The sequence below is a fragment of the Cylas formicarius genome, unplaced genomic scaffold, assembly GCF_029955315.1.
Source record: "Cylas formicarius isolate icCylForm1 unplaced genomic scaffold, icCylForm1.1 PGA_scaffold_5__7_contigs__length_24384050, whole genome shotgun sequence".
NCBI classification, from domain to species: domain Eukaryota; kingdom Metazoa; phylum Arthropoda; class Insecta; order Coleoptera; family Brentidae; genus Cylas; species Cylas formicarius.
Genome location: NW_026844341.1, coordinates 19,641,317 through 19,661,678, shown reverse-complemented (window position 1 = coordinate 19,661,678; position 20,362 = coordinate 19,641,317). Strand labels below are relative to the sequence as shown.

At 35.1% G+C, this 20,362-nt stretch overlaps 2 protein-coding genes across 11 annotated transcripts in view; one reads left to right on the top strand and one right to left on the bottom strand.

Moving 5' to 3' along the window:
* The window catches only part of LOC132702309 (Kv channel-interacting protein 1-like), a 121,786-nt gene extending 103,505 nt beyond the window's left edge, over nucleotides 1-18,281 (top strand). For 7 of the 10 annotated variants that reach the window (XM_060670864.1, XM_060670866.1, XM_060670865.1 and 4 more), the window contains 3 exons: nucleotides 605-678; nucleotides 13,748-13,960; nucleotides 16,708-18,281. In XM_060670864.1, coding sequence (XP_060526847.1) covers nucleotides 605-678; nucleotides 13,748-13,960; nucleotides 16,708-16,818 — 398 coding nt within the window. In that variant the 3' untranslated portion in view covers nucleotides 16,819-18,281. The remainder of the gene's footprint in view (nucleotides 1-604; nucleotides 679-13,747; nucleotides 13,961-16,707) is intronic. The other 3 variants (XR_009618873.1, XR_009618875.1, XR_009618874.1) reach the window with 3 other exon arrangements.
* Nucleotides 18,282-18,608: 327 nt separating this feature from the next.
* LOC132702085 (protein farnesyltransferase/geranylgeranyltransferase type-1 subunit alpha) lies at nucleotides 18,609-20,356 on the bottom strand. Its single transcript, XM_060670503.1, has 5 exons — nucleotides 20,075-20,356; nucleotides 19,667-20,021; nucleotides 19,404-19,604; nucleotides 19,121-19,352; nucleotides 18,609-19,067 (listed from the first exon to the last, which is right to left on the bottom strand). Exons 1-5 carry the CDS (start codon nucleotides 20,208-20,210, stop codon nucleotides 18,993-18,995), a joined length of 999 nt encoding a protein of 332 aa, XP_060526486.1. The 5' UTR covers nucleotides 20,211-20,356; the 3' UTR covers nucleotides 18,609-18,992.
* Between the last annotated feature and the right edge of the window lie 6 nt (nucleotides 20,357-20,362).

Here is a 20,362-nt window from a genome sequence, read left to right as displayed (position 1 = left end):
TATTACTAATTTAATTAAAAAATTAATTTGAATTTTTTTTTTTAATTTCTACACAGTTCCACATTAAAAAGGAAAGAAGCATTTTTGTAGGTTCAACTGACCTGAAATATAAAATTATATATGGGACATATTTTCAGGTTCTGTTTTTTTTTCTCTAAATTATTTGATCCTCTTTTTGTTGTGCTTTACAAGGTCAGAGTAGCGCATTGCAGAGGCTAATTGTGTTTAAATATGAAAGATAATTATTAAATTGTTCTAAAAGTTCAATAATCTCACAAATGGTTTTGGATGTTTTTTAAAAATTATCATTCGATTTTAATGTATTCATTTTTTTACGAATTTTTGGACGCTTGTTAATAAAACCTTGATATCGATTTTCCATTATGAAAAATCAATTTTTGGATTCCATCTAAATGGTTGTAACAGTTTCTTTACACACAAGTGGTACATAAAGTACACGCTTTTATTAAAAACGTAGACGCTGACTGTCAATTGAAACAAGGCGACTTGATTGCAATTGAAAACAGACAGTCCTTTATGAAAAATTAATATTATGAGGACTTTAAAATTTCATGAATAAAATGCTGCCTTCCTTTTGTTTCAGCGAATTCCAGCCAATACGCCCATTTTGTGTTCAACACGTTAGATCAAGACCACAGCGGACTGATTAGTTTCGAGGTGAGTTGCACAAGGGACTTTAATTAATTTATATTTTGACTTAATGATCACATAGATACGGTAAGTTAAGCTATAACTTTAGGGAGTCAATGAAATTATGTATTCTTGATTTTTTACACCTCGATATTAAAAATTACTCTACAAGAAGATTTGCTCAGAATTTGGTCACAAAACGCTATCAGTCAACCTACTATCTTCAAGGGCAGTTTTTTTGTATACTATAATTAAATCGAAATTTTAAACTATCAATCAATATCCGTTGCTGACAAACGACGTTAAACGATATTGCGGTGGGTTGACTGCTGTTTTCGTCACCCTTTTTAATAAGCTGGGTAGTCATTTGATGTCGGAACCATGAGAATTTTGCCATCGATCGATCACTTCTAAGTGATTCGCCGAATCTCAGTCAGTGTTTTCATGAAAAAAAACAGTGATTATTTTAGGTATAATCAGCTTAAAGGTGTGTTTTTCACTCGATGTAACCAAACTCTCGATGTAAAACAAAACCTCCCCTTCCCCGCACCGCTATCATTGAGGACCGGTTCCCGACCAACTTTCGAGGAATTATACGTTTTCGGTGGGGGCTGAAAATGATTGTTACCCATGCAATATTCCACACGTTGTCGAAGTGTGTTCGTAACTTTTGGGTTGGGGCCCTTTGGTGTCAAAATTTTGTTTTGAAACTCAACTCCATGGCGGGACAGCTCCGATAAAATGTACGGTCAGGCGTGCCGTAATATATTCTGACATAACAATGTTTCTACAGAAACCCCTTTAAAAATTAGTAAGGAAAAGCGAATAACCAGAAAGCGGAAAAAAGTTTTCCATGTTAGATTTTATAGTTTTTTAAAGGCTGTAAAATGGTAATATAAACGTAGGAAATGCCTGGTTTCCAAAATACGAGTGTCAAATATTTTTTTGGAAACAACAAACAAAACAGTGGGAGAAGGTTTTGTCAGATACATGTAAGCCACTGACTTTTTTGCAATTTTACTAAGAAGAAACCACTTAAATTATAACTTGGACTGGCTTTTACTTGATGAAAATCCATTTAACAAAATAAATGACAACTAAAAGTTCAGACTTTCACGAATATTTTCATGATAATTGTTTCGACGACACCGCGTCTAAGCAAACTACCTGCTACTATATATACCGGAAAATGACAATAAAACTTTAATTAATATTGTGAGAATTTAAGTTTAATAATGGAGAGGTATTTAAATCTATTGGATCGTTTGAATGTCTCATTTTGTTAATCTCCATGGCTTCCAATAAATTTAATTTTCTACTTTTTGTGGCCGTATGTAAAATATCAATATTGTCGTCAAAAATGTGTAATGTGTAGCATAATTAGAATCTTGATTATTGTTTTTAAAAGCTCTTTTATGTTCGTTAATGCGTTTCTTGAAGGATCTACCTGTTTGTCCAATATAACTTTTAGGACAAGCTCCGCATTTCAACCTGTAGACAAATGATTTTTGAAATTTTGGACATTCCGTTTCATTGTTTTTTAAAAAATTTGCTATTGTGTCGTTAGTTCTGAAAGTTATTTTTAAACCACATTTTGACAAATGTTCTGAAACTTTTTCACTAGGTTCGCCTATGTATGTAATTGTTTTAAATTGTTCGTGTTATGTATTAGGTTTCGAATAAATGGAGTCTACTGATGTCTGGATTTGTTTTATATTTATAATTTTGGATAATGGACGGATATTAAGTCCTTTGTTGTAATTTTCTGTTGAGAGTGGCGTGTTAAGCAATCTGTGTATAAAAGAGTGAAATGCAGCCATCTTGTGTGTATAAGGGTGACTTGAGCTGTTATGTATGACTGTGTCCGTGTGTGAAAGTTTATGGTAAATGGAAACATCTAACTTGTTTTGCGGTTTCGTAATAATTAACAAGTTCGGTAAACGGCATTTGACTCACGAGTTTATTTGACACGAGCGGAGCGAGAGTTTAATAAACCAGTGAGTTAAAAAGTCTACCGAACGTGTTGCGTATTGTGCCATATGCTGTTTTCACACTTGAACTATTTTCCTAAAAATCTTGGCTGAATGTTCGGACAACGCAGCTCTCTGACAAAAAGACGAAGATTTCACTCAAAAAAGTCTGAGCAATGTTTTATTTTTTAACTTTTTTTACTAGGATATCACTTTTTTACTGAGTTTTTTTTTCGAAATATGTTTTTTTTCTAATAATGTTTGCAAAAAAACCTTGCGTGATACAAATAAATGCATAGAATTTTTTGAAATCACCCAAACATCTGTCAAAAAGTTTTATTTGTGTTTCGTTTGTATTAGTAAGGATTAATTTTAATTTCATTCATTTATACTCTTTTTATTTTTCGCAACGGAGTCTACTCTCGAATTTGGATTTATAGAAAACAAAACACATACTAGCAAAACTTCAAAATATACAAAATAACGGATTTTTTTACATTTTCAATAAACCTGCAGTTAATTTGTAATTTATCCTGTTTAATAAAGAACCAAAATTAAATGGAAGTAAAACTCGAACTGGATGTACAGACGGCTTGAAAAATTACGTAAGGCCGTTCGCAGAGGCGCACATCAGGTGGCGTCGGTTTTTGCCCGACCGTCGTTTGTTTTCGTCGTCACTTTACGTCACGCAAGTCGGACGAATTTCGCAAGTAGTGACCGAGACTGATCGGTCGTGCATTAATCACGTTAATGGACGCCCAGATCCCCGTGCGTCTCGTACGCCAATGTAGTTTTATTAGGGATTTTTCCTCACATTTCAAACGGATGATCAAAACAACACCAACAAAGTTTGCTGCTATGGGGGACGGTCGAAAGGGCCAACTCCGGGTTTCTAGCCAAAGTTCCGAGTTAATACTAGACTTTGAGGCACCTTGCTTACAAATAAAATTAGAAAGACGCATTTGACAATTTTCGCGGCGAAAAAATGAGTAAAAAAATAAAAATAATAAAGTTTTTGGTCCATGTAACTGCTGGAAAAGAAAATGATCATACAATCAAGCTTGATTATTACGAAAATTATGAATATTTAATTAATAATTACTATTTTATAAATCAAGGAATCTGGGTTGATTGATTGATAACTAAGACAGTTTAACTGATTATGAGCGTGCCCGTCTGATAAATAAATAAATACATTTTTATTGATAATTACGAATAATTTAGTCAATTTGATTGAATTGGTTACCAATCACAATGAATTGGTTGGTGATAGAGTCAGTTGTCAGTGGACTACCTAATAAATAACAATCTGTAATCAATGACCATTGATGGATTGATGATTAATATTGATCTATTCAGTTATCAGTGTAATAATTCATAATATCTATAACAAGAAATCATGATTGATTGTTATTGTTAACAACAATGATTGATTGATTAATAATTGCGATTATGATCTATAAAACTACACGATAAATTATTAATATTTTATACTAATAATTAATTATCCTAAAAAAACAATTGATTCGATTATCAATTTTGTAATGTACTTTTACACATTTTACACAAATTTTATAGAAAAACCATAGTTGCTTGAAGATTGACTGATGGTTTGCGACACAAATTGTTATTTATACGATAATTATATTTTGATTGAAATGATAAATTAGTCACAAGCATTTTGATTTAGAAAATCCTTTTGTTGTTTGTCTGTTGTGTTGTTTGTTATTTTTTTATTAATTGAATGGCTCCTTCATTTCATTTTGAATTATTTGATTTCATTAATAACAATAAACAAGAAACCAGTGTTCTTTTTTAAATGGCTAGCCTTCAAGAGGGGAAATAATTCAATTAAATAATTATTAAAAGTTTTACGATTTTTGTAATATTCTGTTATTATTGTTCGATTTTATTTAATTAAAGTGGGCGGTTCCACGTGGGTAAATAAAACACTTCAAAGTGGGAAAACCCTTGTTAACCGACGCGGTAACCTACGCACAATCAAATTATACCGGCAACGTTGCGTCTACCACCCGTACATAAAGGAGTAATTATTTCTGAAATTATAAAGGCTCCCGGCTCCAATTGCTTCCTAGTGGTAAATTATTTACGGGCTAGGGAAATACGTTATTCCGTTTCTCGCCGAATACAGAAGCCGACGCCGCTGCTAACGCCCCGACAACGCCCGGAAACCATCTCTTTCAATTTTCCCGATCCCACTTCTGAAAATTACGACTATCTCGGTTTTTTTTTGAGTGTGCCGCCTTTATTAACCGCGGAACGCGTTGTACCGATTCCTGTCGCGTACACGGCGTCTATAATTTAGAGACCGATAAATAAAAACGTACATCATTGTTGGAATTTCGGCGACGTTTAACAAATAACAGCTAAAAACGATATCTAATACGTTTCCTTGCAAAAGATTTTTATCAGCGTAGCAATATTTTTCCTCTCTGCTCAATTTTAGATCCGAATGAAAACTGAAAATTTTCAATATCATTACTTAGATAATTTTTCTTCTATCTATAATAATAACTAAAAAATGCTAAAACAATGTCAAATTGAAGAACGACACATTAAGAAAGTGAGGAAATATATATCGAAATGCAGTTTTCACTAGTGTGGCCCTTATTTGGCAAGGTATCATTTTCTTTTCAGTGGCGTATAAAACAAAACACCATCAATTTTCTGACATCACCCTCTGAATATTATAAATGTAAAATAAAATATTTTATTCCGATTACAATGATGTAAAATATCTTATATTTTAGCACGCTCCTTTTTTGACAAATAGGCAAGAATGAGAAATTTTTATATAATTTAAAAGAATGCCCCTACTGACAAATAAAAATATGTTTATGTTGGACATATTAGTAAACAACGTTATGGTTGAATTATTGTCCAATTGTTAAAATTTTTTTTCGCTCCAAGTATGAATAATAATAATACACAGATATTTCCAAAACTGGCAGAGAAATTTGCAGAAAACGGCGACGTATTAAATGATAAGAAGGTATGCCGGAATCATAATATTTTTAATTGAGAAAATAAGGCAAACATATTAGGATTCTATGAAGCACATCCAGTTTCCTCTATTACTAGAGTATATGAAGAAACAGGGGATCACGCCACTCAGTTTTGAAAGAATATAAATATAATGCACTTAAATTTGGTAAAACTCAAAACCTAAGTGCAGAACAACGTCAAAGGATAATGCAGTTTTGTTTAGATTTTTTACATAGAAATTTTTTTGAAAAACATTTTATGGACTGATGAAAGTTCGTTCACTACATGAAAGGGTTGTAATAGACAAAATACACGATAATAGTCTTTAAATAATCCTACACAAATACACGAAATAAAAACCCAGGGGTACGAATCAATATTATGGTATGGTGTACTGTCATACTTTGCATAAGATATTTATAGTTCAAAAGTTAACTGGAGGTAATTTATTTGCAACTCTTAGAGCACTATATAGAACAATATATAGAAGATTTACCCCTAAATATATCAGCGCTGATTATATGGCAGCAAGACTATGCTCCTCCTCGCAATGTTGTGCAAGTTAAAAATTTTCTTAACACGGAATATCACAGGGGTAAGATAGGGAATGGCGGAACTATTTATTGGCCAGCCATCAGACCCGTCGTAACTTTAATGGATTTTTTTCTTTTGGAGATACATGAAATCACGTGCACTCGTTGTAATAATGTCGTGGAACTTCGGCAAAGGATTTCAGAGGCAATCAATCAGGATCTGGAAACGTTACTAAATCACATATTAGACACACACGTATTTAGAATAGTTAAAGAATTTCTTACTTTAGTGTGTCTTGCCATTTTTGGTGTTTTTGTTCTACTTTGTTGTTGTTCCAGTCAGTCACAACACTCTTTGAAATTTTATATTTGCCGATTGGTCAAAAACGAGTGCACTAAAATATACATTTTGTTTTTTTGTTTACCTTGATATCTCTAAAAACAAAAAAGCTACACTCAATTAAAATGTAATCAAGGTAAACTGAACGCACGGTACATTTTATCAGTAGTGATGTCGCAAAACGCCCTCTAGCGGCATCGAAATAAATCTACTTAGGGCAGCGTTGATGACCTAAAAGCCTTTTTCGACAACTCAAACTTTGTGTGCCTTCAACCATTCTCAAATTATCGACATTTATTTCCAAAAATGTTCAGATGGGAGGACTTTCCTTCAAGAGGTAGAGCAAAAATTTTAAACCGGTATTCATCTCGGTTATCTGAAATATAAGATTATTGACGGCTTTAGGTATAAGTTTTTTTACATCCCAAGCCTTTACGACAATTAATTTTGAAGATAATTGGCCAGCTGGTACAATAATTTAGGCGAAATACTAATTGAAAAGAACAAGAAAATGAATATCCATTCTTTGTGATCAAAGCCATACTTAACTATGAAGCCATTGATACCATAACTTTAAGTTAAATTAAAGTAGCAGAATAACGATAGTTTTTCAAAATTTCTTATCTCCCATTTGCATCAACTTTTTGAACACTGTAAATAAACGAACTTTTAAAATGATATTGATAAATAATCTTTGAAGATGGCGTTCTGAAACGTCGAAAAAAGAATAAAAACTCTCGAATTATGGTGCCCCCACCACGTGTCAACAATAGTCCCAAAATATTCGCTATTTAAATTTCATATCGAAGAAATAATCATAACCAGATTAACAAATTTGCGGGCACGGTTCATTAGGCGATTCATTTGTTATTTTAATTAATCAAAAATGGAAGCTGCTATTTCATTTTGCCACGAATTAAGCCAGTATTTATTTAACGAGTGACTGAAGAATTTAATCGACATGTTGCATGCTGTACTTTTTCTACGACCATTAGTTTTTGGGTACATTTTCTATTTGCTATTATTTTGATTTTGTAATTCAACAAATAATAAAGTGATTCCAAAGGTAATTGCAGAAAATTAAGTCTGTTTTTAACAAAGGAAATGTTATATATCAAAACTGCGATTCAATATATATTTATATCTATATAAAAACTGCATTTATATCTATTTATATAATGATATTTATCTAATTCGCCTGGCACGAATCTTTAAGATTTTTAATTTTGTATTACAAACCTGCAACTAAACAAAAAAGTTGCATTTTTTACTGCACCGCACTGCAATACACATATAAACTAAAATATTGTTTTTCTGTAATAAAAGATGACCCCAGACATTTCAGGGTTTCCAATTTTCGAAAAAATTGTAGCTATATGGTACCATACCAGGATAGCCATCCGTTTCCATAAAACTCTATATGTGTAAATAAATAATATTGTATTTGTAGTTGGGAACAAACGGTTCTTTTCTTCATCTGCTTCAAGAAACTGTATTATATGTTACTTCTGACAAACATTGGCTGATAGAAGTCTGATGCCTGTTAAAATGTCTTGCCCAATACTTCTTTGGTACGACCATTGGCACAAAAAATGCAGTGATGCAAAAAACTAAAAAAAATTATTCTTCTTCGCATTTATTCACCCTTCGAGTTTTAGGTCTAGCTGCTCTTCTGTGAAGTTCAATTGGCAAAATCACGCCTACAAAAAAAGTTCGTTTTTATGCTTTATAACGACAGAGGGCCATAAAAGTGTAAATAAAAAAAAATTGAGACTATGGAACTGCAAATTTTGAATTAAAGAAAAACTTTTATTTATTTTACACTTACTCTTGAATGTCATTTTGAAGCAATTCAACGGACAAAACTCAATCCATTGTATTGAGATTTATGAGATATATTAAGGTTATGTTTCTTGCTTGAAATTCATTTCAAGTTTCCTGCCGAGCTAGTTTTCCTGCATGGTAGAATTATTGACATTTTTTCAACCTTGACCTGGAATTATTTCAATTTTTTTTTCGTGCATACGAATTATTGAAATTTACAAATGTCTTATTTCAATTATTGACTTTTATATTCAAAAGCGATTTTGTGACACCCTGTATAGAATAACCTCGGAGGGTAGATAGATGCCTCTGCACTTAATTTCCAGTGGTCCTTTCCGACCTTTCTGCCTTCTCTACCGATTGTTATTTCAGTCCGGACACGCGTTCAAAAATCGTTTTCAATGGCGTCGCGTGTGACGTGATTCAAATTCTTTTTGAAGGGATTTATGCGCATCAGTCCCCCTGCCGGACTAGGCGGTTTAGGCGCGTCCGAGGCCGTAAATCAAGTCACCCGAGGCCCGTTATCTGTCACGTAGATGCGGGACAAATTATTCCTGCTAAGGGCGAGAAGGCAGGAATAATTTACGTTGCGTTTTGCGGCCAAATTGGCGCAATTGTTTCGTTAGTTCGTCGTTTGTTTTTTGTAAAATTTAAACAGTGAAGTTTCGTTTAAATACGGGTAAAAAATTACCTTTTATGCATGAAATAAAAAATGTATTTTATTTTATTTATGTATTTATTTATTTACAGCAAGCGGTTAACCCGATGAGGCTGACGAATAAAATTTACAATGTCTAATGTACTGTGTACAGAAATTATATAATAATCCTTGTTAAAAAAGCACATAATATATGTATGTATATAGTGTATCTTCAATGATATCACAAAAAAGAAAGATTTTTACAAAAGAGAAAAAGGAAAAAGAGTTATTGAATATCTACTCCCTCATCAGATGTGACAATTCTCTGTCGAAGTGGTTCTTGAAAGAATTAGTGCATAGGAAGTCTTTTCTCTGCAGTTTGGCAGTTTTTTCCTTTTTTAGTTTTTTTTAGTGACCTCGTAGATGGATATTCGGGTCATTCTGAAACATGAGTAATAGTTTTATATCACCTTGTAAATCTCAATTAGGTCGCCACGTAATCTTCTTTCTTTCAAGGTTGTTAATTCAGCTTTCCAAATCTTTCTTCATAGGAATCATGGGATAAATGGATTGGAATTTTTGTTATTCTTCTTTGAACGCGATCGAGCATTTCAATGTCTTTAATAAAGTAGGATCCCATATTGTCTGGCCATATTCTAATTTTCGAAGAATGAAAGCCTTATAAAGTTTTGCTATGGCCTAAGATGATCTATTAAGAAAGGTTTTCTTCATGCAAAAAACCAAAGAATTAACCTGTTTATCTCCTTTTAAAATATGTGTCTCCCATTTCAAGTCGGAAGTTATGATAAATCCAAGGTCTGTTTGTTTCGATACTCAAAACATTTCTCTTCGTTTAGCTTCATTTTCCATTTTTTGGACCAAATTTCTTTTATTGTTAGATCTCTCAGAAGGTCATCATAGTGTTCAATAAGATTCGCATTGAGTTTTGTATCATCTGCAAACAGTGTGATTTAAGTTTTGATGAACGGCCCAAGGACTGATCCCTGCGGAACACCACTAAGCACCTTATGATAGTAACGATCTTTCAGAAATGAAGCAATAAGACGTAATAGATTTCCTCTAATCCAATAGCGTTCGAGCTTAAGCAAAAGGAGATTTTGCCAAAAGCCTTTTCAAAATCTAAATAAATTATCAACCAGTTGATTTTTGTAGTAGCTTTTCGTCCAGTAATCTGAGCATTTTGTTAAGTTCATGATAATTGATCTCCGAGGTAAGAAACCATTATTTAAAAAGAAAGGCGTTAATTCAGCTACAATAGCTTTCTCCATACATTTACATGAATGACATATTAAGCAAATTGTGCTTATCGCCTTTCTTGTGTAATGGTGTTACACTGTTCTGGAAATTTACCATTTTCTAATGCTTCATTCATTATATTCGACAAAATAGTGCTTACACTACTAGAACATCTCTGACGCAATACAACTGGTCTATTATCAGGACCTGGAATGGTATCAGTTTTTAAATTCTTCAGAGGCTCTTTCACTTTTTCAAGTGTGAAATCAATGGACGTCATCTCTGCAATTAAACGGAATGTTGCTGGAAGTGATGGCTATGGGTCTCTCTCCATCATTCTCCTTTGTGAACACTGTGTGAAACCCTTCGGGGATGGATGCCCTTCACAAATACCTGAAGTTATGGAGGGCACCGAGTTGCTAGAAATGCTACTGAAGTATAGCATTCTGGGGCTGCAGAAATAAAATCTAATGCAACTACGTCGAACCTGCCCTAAGAAGTAAGCAAGGAATAGAATAGAAAGAAAGACTATCCTCCTGGGGTAATGACAGCCTGAATATCACACAGCAGCTTTTTTGAATTGAAAAGTACAAACTATGATCTTCAATCTCGAACTTAACTAAAAATTGAAAAATCTCCAATTCACGATTCACAATATATACGAAAACAAACAGCTTCTATTTTAATGTTGAAATAGTCGCCCCCCCCCCCGCCGGTGGCCATCTAATAAACTCGGTAATAGGATTTTCTCTTTATATTTTTTTTTGCAAATTTCTCAAACCAAACCTCTTTGAGGAACACCCTGTAGATTAATCATGAGCTATTATAATTTCTGTTATACCCGGAACGTTCACTTTGACGTAACTCTAAGTGAAGAACTTTCGCCACCGACGATACGCGTTTGATCTTTTAACATTTCACATCGACTCCGGGATAAAAAGGAAGCGCCCTCTTTTGTATTCAACAGCAGCCCTTTAGTGTGAGTGATTGCATCAAAAATTCCGGTCGAAAGCTGTCTCCCCGTGTGGTAAATAAAAACGTGCGTGTTTAGAGTGAGCTCGCGACGTGTTACGCTCGATTCGGTCGAGTAAAGAGTTAATTCAGAAGTGGGATACGCGGGCGCTCGTGTTACGTGGGGGTGAGATTTGATTAATTCGCCGAGTCGACAAACTAATTTCGGAGTTGTTTACCTCGCTCGCGACACTCAATCGCGACGTTTGCTTTACGAAATACCTAGCAACGTTCGGAAAATGGAAATTGTGTTTGTACGATATTATGAGTTTTTCATGAATTATATAATAATAATAATAATAAATTTATTCTGCAATGTTCAATTTACAATACAATAAAATATCAGTAAACCACATAAATTGCTAAGAAGGAGATGAAAGCAATTAAAATTGTTCCAAGTTCAACCCCCATAAAATAATATATAGTAACTATTTTAAAATTATTAGTTCGCATGAGATAACCATAGCAAAAAAAAAAAGAAAATGTCTTCTTCTTCTTCTTCTTTCTTCTATAGTAGGCCTATGCCCTGTTCCTTCATCGGTCGTCTCTCAACCTGGATTGAGATCGTCGTTCCATCTTTTTCTCGGGTCGTCCCACGCCCCGTCTTCCGTCTAGTGATTTGTCTCTAATGATTTTTACTAGTCTGCCATCTTGCATACGGTTAATATGGTCATTCCACTGCCTTTTTCTTTGGAGCACCCAGTCGTTCACATTGTCCACTCCGCACGATCGCCTGATGTGTTCGTTCCTTTCTCTGTCTAGCAGCGTTTTTCCTGAGATGCGGAGGAGAATCTTCATTTCCGTAGTGTCCAGAAGTCGTCTAGTTTTTGCAGTATCTGATCTTGTTTCTGCCGTGTAGGTCATGATCGGTCTAATCGTTGTTTTGTAGACTCGTACTTTTATATGTTTTTTCAGATGTTTGTTTCGCTAAATTACATCGTTTAAGCAGCCTGCCACTTTATTGGCTTTTGCTACCTGTTGCCTTCGTCCTCCACATTTCCATAACTGGCAATGTCAATACCCAGATATTTAAACTCCATCTCTTGTTGAATTACTTGCCCGTCCACTTCCAGTATACATCTGAGCGGCTCTTTTGATGTGGTCATACATTTCGTTTTTTGGGCTGAGATAGTCATGTTAAATTGCTTGAAAATGTGTACGTGTATATAAAAATTAAAAATTGTATAGAAAATTTTAGGACTGAACTTACTCGAAAATCACGTGCAATTTGCTTGTTGGCTGAACATTTCTTGTCTTTTTTTTTTTTGAAGGAACGGTATACGTAATAGGAGAAGCTTCTGTGTGGGGGTGGAGAGATAAAACCCCTAAATCTAAGGTTCAATCTGTGAACATCTGTCCGATATGTTATTTTGTTTGTCAAGTAATGAGGACTGTTATTAAAAATAATGTTGTGAAAAAATACCAAGGAGCGTAGTCTACGACTATTCTGCATATTCAACCACTTAGCATCCTGCAGTTTGTCATATTTTATTATACCATAAATTAACCACAAACAGTATGGAACCTTGCGGCACACCGCAACTAACTGTTTCTTTAGCTAACAAGAGTTCGTGACATATAGTGTCGAATGCCTTCGAATAATCCAAAACCACCAAAACGGATGACTGATCCGAATCTATTGATTGTAATACTCAAAAGCGCCATTACGCAACTGTCTCCAGACCGATACCTTGACTGGTTCGAAGGCAAAATGTTATTAGTGGAGTAATACGTGCAACTTTCCATTCATCTGGAAAAACGCCTTCAAGGAGGCATGCGTTTACTATATTAGTAAGAAATGGTAGAATTCTGGGGCAACATATTAACAACATTTCTATATTTATTAAATCTGAACCGCATGCCAATGGTTGAATACTACAAGTTGCGCTCTCACCTCATCGATACTAACAGTAGAAAACGAAATTTTGGTTTCGCAGTTGTGTATAGCTATCCCAATGACTATTATTTTTTGTAGTTTTGTACTTTTTAAAAGCTTCGGACGTGACGTGACGGAGTTTAAACTTCCCCTTCTAGTAACATAAACCTTAAGAGTATAGAAGTACAACTTTGTTTAAGCTTTAATTTTCAACAAATGACCGCTAAAGTTATGAGAAGCTCGCGGACAACTTCGCTATCCGATTCCTTCGACTGCGACGGAGACCTCAGAGGCCACTGGTATAATTCCTTTTTCTGTGGGCTGATATATCGTTCTGAAATCAATCCCCTAAAAAGGAAAAAAACCAGTGCTCGCCACGCCCTTCGACGAGACGACCGTATCGCCTTCCCAATCCATCAACAACAAACAAAAATTTATGAGGGCCTCAAAAACCGACCGCTGAACTTTGTATCTAGAACGATGCAATATTCATCACGGTCCCTCGGGAGTCGCCTCCAATGAAGCGTTCTATCGGCTTGGAGGAATTAATAATACAAAAACTTTTGTTGCTTGCTAAACCAGGATTCCACAATAGAAATACAGATCTGAAAAAATAAGTGCGACATCTCCGTATTGCAGGATTTCGTTCAGAACCTTTCGATCCTGTCCAGAGGCTCTTTGGAGGAGAAGTTGCGATGGGCGTTCTCCCTCTACGACATCAACGGAGACGGTTTCATCACCAAGGAGGAAATGACCGACATAGTCAGCTCCGTGTACGATCTGATGGGTAAACTAGCAGAGCCCTGTATAGACGAGGACACCGTCAAAGAGAAAGTTGACAGGATATTCCAGGTACACTTCGACCAGAAGTATAGTGCTTTTACAACCGAACCCGTGATTAACTTTATTACTTTAAACGGCAGCCCCTTATAGAACACCGTGCCGTCCTAGGAATTTATCTAACTACACTAACAAGTGCGATATAAGTATGTTTTCAATCTTTTTCGCGGACCATATAAAAATTAGTACAAAGTAACACTTTATTACGACCTATTTCATTACATTTCTACATAGCATCGTTATTAATATACACTATAAAGTTCTTATTTATACAGTTCTTCTAGGGTTAAAACACAATTCACTTTATAAGCATTGTAGTTTATACGCCTAATTAAATTTGCGTGTTGCTCTTTAAAAATTCGCGTTTCCTGTTGACCATGCGATTTGCAACAATTTTTCTTACAGTTGACTTCGGAACGAGATTATTATCTAAAGTTCCGGAATTTAAATTCAAGTAAAATTGTGGTCCGTAATAGAAAATAATTTTGTACCTACCTGTCTTTAATATTCTTTGGTTTGGTATACTACTTAGTTTAAGTTTATTAGTAATCATTCTTATTTCGTGTGTAATACAGCGTGTGTTGAATCGTGTGCGAATTATGCAAAATATGTGCGAGTCTAGTGCATCTCAGGAGATGCTCCCATCCAAATGTAGAAAACACTATTCTATTGAGACTAAGGAAGTTATAAACAATGTTTATTTGACTCTCATTGAACGTGGTGTCAGCAAGAAAGCCTCTTTAGAAGAAACGGCCACATTGACGAAAATTCCAACATCAATTGTATGGAAAATTGTGAATAATCCCATTTCAGCGAGGAAAAAAAGAAGCGATGCTGACAATTTCTCGAGTGTAGATGAAAGTGATCGAGATATAATACGGCGTAAAATTTACCAGTTATACGAGGAACAAAGCGTGCCTACATTAGATATCTTGACTAGGAGGCTTGAAAAATATGAAACTGGTGTTAAATGTGGCAGAACTACCTTATGGAAGTGTATTCAACACATAGGTTTTAGATTTAAAAAAATTGACAGAATTCGGAAATAGCGACTGGGATATCTAAAAAAAATTAGGATTTACAGAGAACAACAAAGTCCAACTATTTACTTGGATGAAACCTGGTTCGACAGTTATGATATTTAATATATTTTATATATAATAATATTATATGTTTGGCACCAACTGAAATCGGCCATTCGTCGTAACAATGTTGTTCCCCGTGTTAACTCCAATGTCCTCAAACTTATGGAAACCGAAGTTTTTAACATCTCTCCACAAAGTTGGGCAAATTCTGTTAAACATATAGAACAAGCAGAACAATCGTATATCCATATTGCAAATAATATAGAAAAAATAATAATTATAAGAGGTGATAGTGATACTGATATATTATGTAAATAATTTTAAGTAATTTAAGTAGGTAATAAAAATAATCTGTAATTTTATTTTAGATTTAAACATAAATACATACATACACAAATATTGTTTAGTATCTTTCCTAACAAAACCCCAAATAATTAAATTCTAAGCAAAGTACGGTCCTGTTCAGCCATATTTCATTCTTCCAGCTTGCGCGGGTCTTTCCTTAATTCGTATCAGTTAGTCACTTTCTTATATCTATGAACAGACTTTACATAAATACTTACTGGAAGGATCACGGTGAAATACCTCCGTAATATATACGAACATATTGCAATTTAGATTAAACTCTTAAGAACGGTACATATCACCTGATATTAAAATAACTAAATGCTTCTACTTATTCGAAAATGCCCCGCAGAATCAATGCTTAATCAAGTTTAAAACGGTCCATCTACGTTTCAAATAAACATTGCAAGTTTCTACAAATATTCGTTACGGTCCATCTCAGTCAAGACCTACTTAATGCAGAATAAACATCTGTTGGGACGGGTTTTATCACGGTTCTGCGAAAATCTCCGGTTAAAATACTTTAAACGTCAAAGCACTATATTTTTGGTCGTATTATAAGCGATTCTTCCATTTTCCTGCTCGTGATTAAAACAATATCCCCCGTTTATAAGCGTCATGGCGATATTGCAAGATTTATATACATGGAGGTGGTTATTTAACACTGAATTTTCCGCACAAAGTTTCCTCATATCTCGCCCTTAAAGTCGCTCGTATAAAAATCTATTGCTTTGGGTTTAGCGATACGTTGTATATTTAATAACAAGTTTCACGGGAAATTTAATGTCGAGCCGACATTGTATGCGGGTTGTAACAAGTGACTAGCAAACCCTAGAGCCCTAAATTTTCAAAACTGTGGACACCCTGTCTATTTTTTCCTTCGAGGTGAAGAAGAAGATAAAGTGTACAGTTCGATCTTGAAACTAAGGCAAAATAATTGTGGTGGAGGTACCTTAATAGCAGAGTAAATAACTCTCTACTTTTCACCTCTGTTTTTTTTTACCCTGCCATTTTTAAATATTCTATGATCGCAGCAAGATAATTAAGACTACAAGGAAAACGTAGAACAAAAATCCTTTAATTTTAATTTTTATGTAAAAATGATACATATATGAGATATTCTATTGCAAATTGTATAAAAATTGTATAAAAAACTACACAATGTTGGTAAAAGCATTCAACCACTCCCTCAGCTGGCAATTAATTTTAATATATCCGCTAAACGTAATATTTACGTCATTATGTGAGCCATCGAAGTTTTTAATTTGTCCTCTTGAGGAATTTTGTATTAATATTGATCTCAAAAATTATGTAACAATTTGATTTCAGAAAATGGACAAAAACCAAGACGGTGTGGTGACCTTGGACGAGTTCCTCGACTGCTGCAAAACCGACAAAGACATCTCGCAGTCTATGGCGGTATTCGACTCGTCAATATGACCCTCGGTGGAAGGGGTACGGACATCGGCCCCCCACCACTGGACATGAACCGTTCGGTTACCAACGCAGCAACAAATAAAAATTGTCTTCGACCAATAAAAAAAAAAGTTGTCCTCTTAAGGTGGCCTAACGCTGCAGCTCGGACCGCCTCCATTTTATTTTTTGTGTGTACAGGGTAAAACTGAAGAGAAAAAATTACGTATCTTGTCGTGTAGCGCGCTCTTAAGGGGACAGAGGTGATAACGTTTAGGTTTGGCTCGTTACGTCGTACGATCGTGCGTCTATAGATAGTTCAAAATTTATATTTTACCCAGGAATTAATGTATATTAAATCCTTCAGATCGTGTATCTAAGACTTTGCGGTGAACTGGAAATGTGCGGGGCGTTTGAGGCGCGTTTGCGTTATAATTACTTGCTCAAAATGGTCATGCGTGCTCAAAACCCTCAAGCCGGACCTGTTTCAAAGCAGTCAATTTTTCCAATAACTATGGTTACCGTTATTCTCTACATAGATCAACCGCGGTATCGGTTAGTTTTAACTTAATTTGGACTGCAAGTAAGAAGTTGTTTTCTACTTGGAGGAAATATAGTGAACCAATTAGTGGATAGTCTGATGGCGATGATAAAAGGTAACCAATAAGACCTTTATGCTGGCGGTTAGTTTCTGAATCATTTTATCTATTTACACCACTGCATCACGATTAAAACTATCTTTTTTTGTAGTTGATATGCTGTTTGACTCTTAAGTATGGTTTTTATACCGGATTTTTATCAATTATTTACGAAAGCAACCACAAAAAAAATAACTTTCCGCTTTGGGCACTCGTTCCGCCTGTGATAAAATAGCAGTGCTTTATAAAGCAAAACGGAAACGAGTGTCCTACGTTTGTTAACTTTGCATATTAATTTATTGTCTTGTGACTCGTGTTGTTTAATTATAGCTATGGTTCCTACTAATCTATTAGACGTCGCAGAGACCTTTAAGGCGGTCTTTAAAAAAGGGAAAGGCCTCGAACGTCCCTCTCATTATGTCGGGTATTCTTTTACATAGAAATTTACAGTACGTTACGTTTTTCAAATACTTATATGTAATTATTTTTGCGAATAGTCAAGAGAGATTTATAAGGTACCTCGATGTCCACGATGTTGTTAGAGAACTAAATCTACAATAACTTAAATCTGTCGAATCCAGAGATGCAAGTAAAATACATGTATATATCAAGGCGTTATTTGTTAATAACGTCGTACCACCATTTCTGTTGTTAGACATATCGGCGACTTAGTCGCTTGGAAAAACAAACAAAAAAAAGAACAGGATAGGGTCGATTGTAGATTTTCGTTTAATTAAATAAATCAATATTTGTCATCGATGTATTTTGAATGTTTATAAGATGATACTCAATTGTTTCAAGCGACACATTGGGTTTATCAATTTTTTAAATATACTTACTGAAAGTTAGAAACGGTTTTTTAATTCACCTTACTTGTGCTTTTTGCTAATTAACACAACAAGCTTTATTTAACAGGTTTAACATTTATGCTGCACCATACAGTTCGGGACCATACATGCTACACGCTTGCTAAGTTATAGTCACAGACCACAGATACACTACACCTGATGAGACCATACAATTATTTTCTTTTATATTCTCCCCGTTATCAAAGGTGGAAATTAAATTAAAAAATAAGAAGCTATTTAAAAAAGGAAGACTAAAAAATAAAACTAGTAATTAAAAAAATCCATCGTGTTTCCAAAAAGTATACCAATGGTGCAATATCTCCAGAATTGCAGTGATTAGAATACAATTCATGCTTTAGAGATTGAATTAGAACATTATTAAATAACGCCAAACATGACCCCCCTGCCCGAACAAGAAACATCACATTTTTTGCGATTTCAGCGTCATCTACTGAGAATGCAAAAGAAACCTTTTGACAAAATATGACGTTTTTGTTTAGGAAAATGGAGGTTTCGATTTAAGATTTCAAAGTTGCTTCCCTCCCTCTTCCAGCACCGGTTGCTTGCCAGAGACATAGAGGTTACTAAATGAAAAACATTTTTGAAAAACATCAACTTATTAATAAAAAACGGTATCACAAATTTTACGCCATTTGAACCAAGAAACAAATATCCCACGCAGCACAAAAAAAGAAACACCACAAATTGGAATATACTAATCGGTACTGGGGCCAGGCTCTTCCACAGTCTCGCCACGCGCCCTTTTCTCAATGGTCTCTGCCATGTGAACCTACAATTGATAGTGTCAAAACTACCTATTGTGCCATTTCGTGGGTAACATACCCAATATTTTGCGCGGATTGTGTCATATTCTTCTGCCAAGGCTTTGCACAACCGTTTGGCTCTATCTAGCCCGTACAATTCGTCACCCTTGCTTCCGGCGGCGCGTTCGTAGCACATATCCACAATAAGAGACAAAAGAAATGGCGACCTGCTGCCGTTCGTGTACAGCTCCTCACAAAAGTCTGTGATTTTTTTATTTTCACCGAGCCCGCCCTTATCGTGTAGCAGGAGCCTAATAACTTAATCATCATTTCAATAAACTTTAAAATGATGCACTACTTACCCCCTCAAGTAATTCCACGCGCTTTCGTTTTCAGTGAGTTTCTGGATCTGGCTGAGAGTGTAATCTATTTCTTTGTCTAGTACTTCTTGGGTAAACCCTGTTGTATTGTTGACCACGAAATACCTCTGATTCCAAGCCGAATTGTTCTTAACGTCCTCTTCCAAAAGGAGCTCAACATAATTCAGTTCTTCTTCAAATAGGCTGCAAGAAAAATTGATATTTACATCCGATACACTTGAAACATTTGGTGGCAAACAACATACTTAAATGTCTTAATAACCCACTGCCTATGTTGCCAAGCGTGATAATTTTTCGCGTCTAAACCTAGAGCGACGCTTGTCAGATATTTCTCCTTGGAAGGGTCCTGCAGCCACTCGACTATGACCCTTCTGTGGTGCCATACTTGGTAATTTTTTTGCTGTTTCACTATCATGCGCTGGATATAATCAAGCTCCTGTTCGAGATCTTTGTTCAAGCCCTTTAAAATTTCTCGTCTGTACTGCCACACCGTGTAATTCGCAGGATTAAGAGAAGTGGCAGTTTTAGTCAGTTCCAAAGCCCTCTCAGATATTTCTTTGTTCTTAACGACAGCCCTGAAGTAGTCGTAGCAATCTTTGACTGAAAATTTGCTAGACAGTATAAAAAAACACGGCAAAATGATGCGGCCTCACAGGCTTCAGTATAATCAATAGCAACGACAGGGTGATCCCCGTCGTCTTGCGCTACGGGCGTAACATCTTTCCATTCAGGCCGATCCCTATACAAAACATAACCGTCTTCGTTTTCGTCGCTACTGTAATCGCTCATTTTTAACTACAAACTAACTAAAACGAAAAGAAACATCACCCCAACCGCGCACCCATTTGAGGTTAGCACGAAAATTTTTAGAATCCATACTTTGGATTCTGCGCAATGATAGTCATCCGGGGTGCCACATTTTCGAAATCAGCTCAAAATTA

Coding starts and splice junctions, on each gene's coding strand:
- LOC132702085 (XM_060670503.1), bottom strand. CDS start 20,210: ATGAGCGATTACAGTAGCGACGAAAACGAAGACGGTTATGTTTTGTAT. Junction 20,022..20,074: donor TATTGATTATACTGAAGCCT/GTGAGGCCGCAT, acceptor GCAAATTTTCAG/TCAAAGATTGCTACGACTAC. Junction 19,068..19,120: donor CAATCCGCGCAAAATATTGG/GTATGTTACCCA, acceptor TATCAATTGTAG/GTTCACATGGCAGAGACCAT.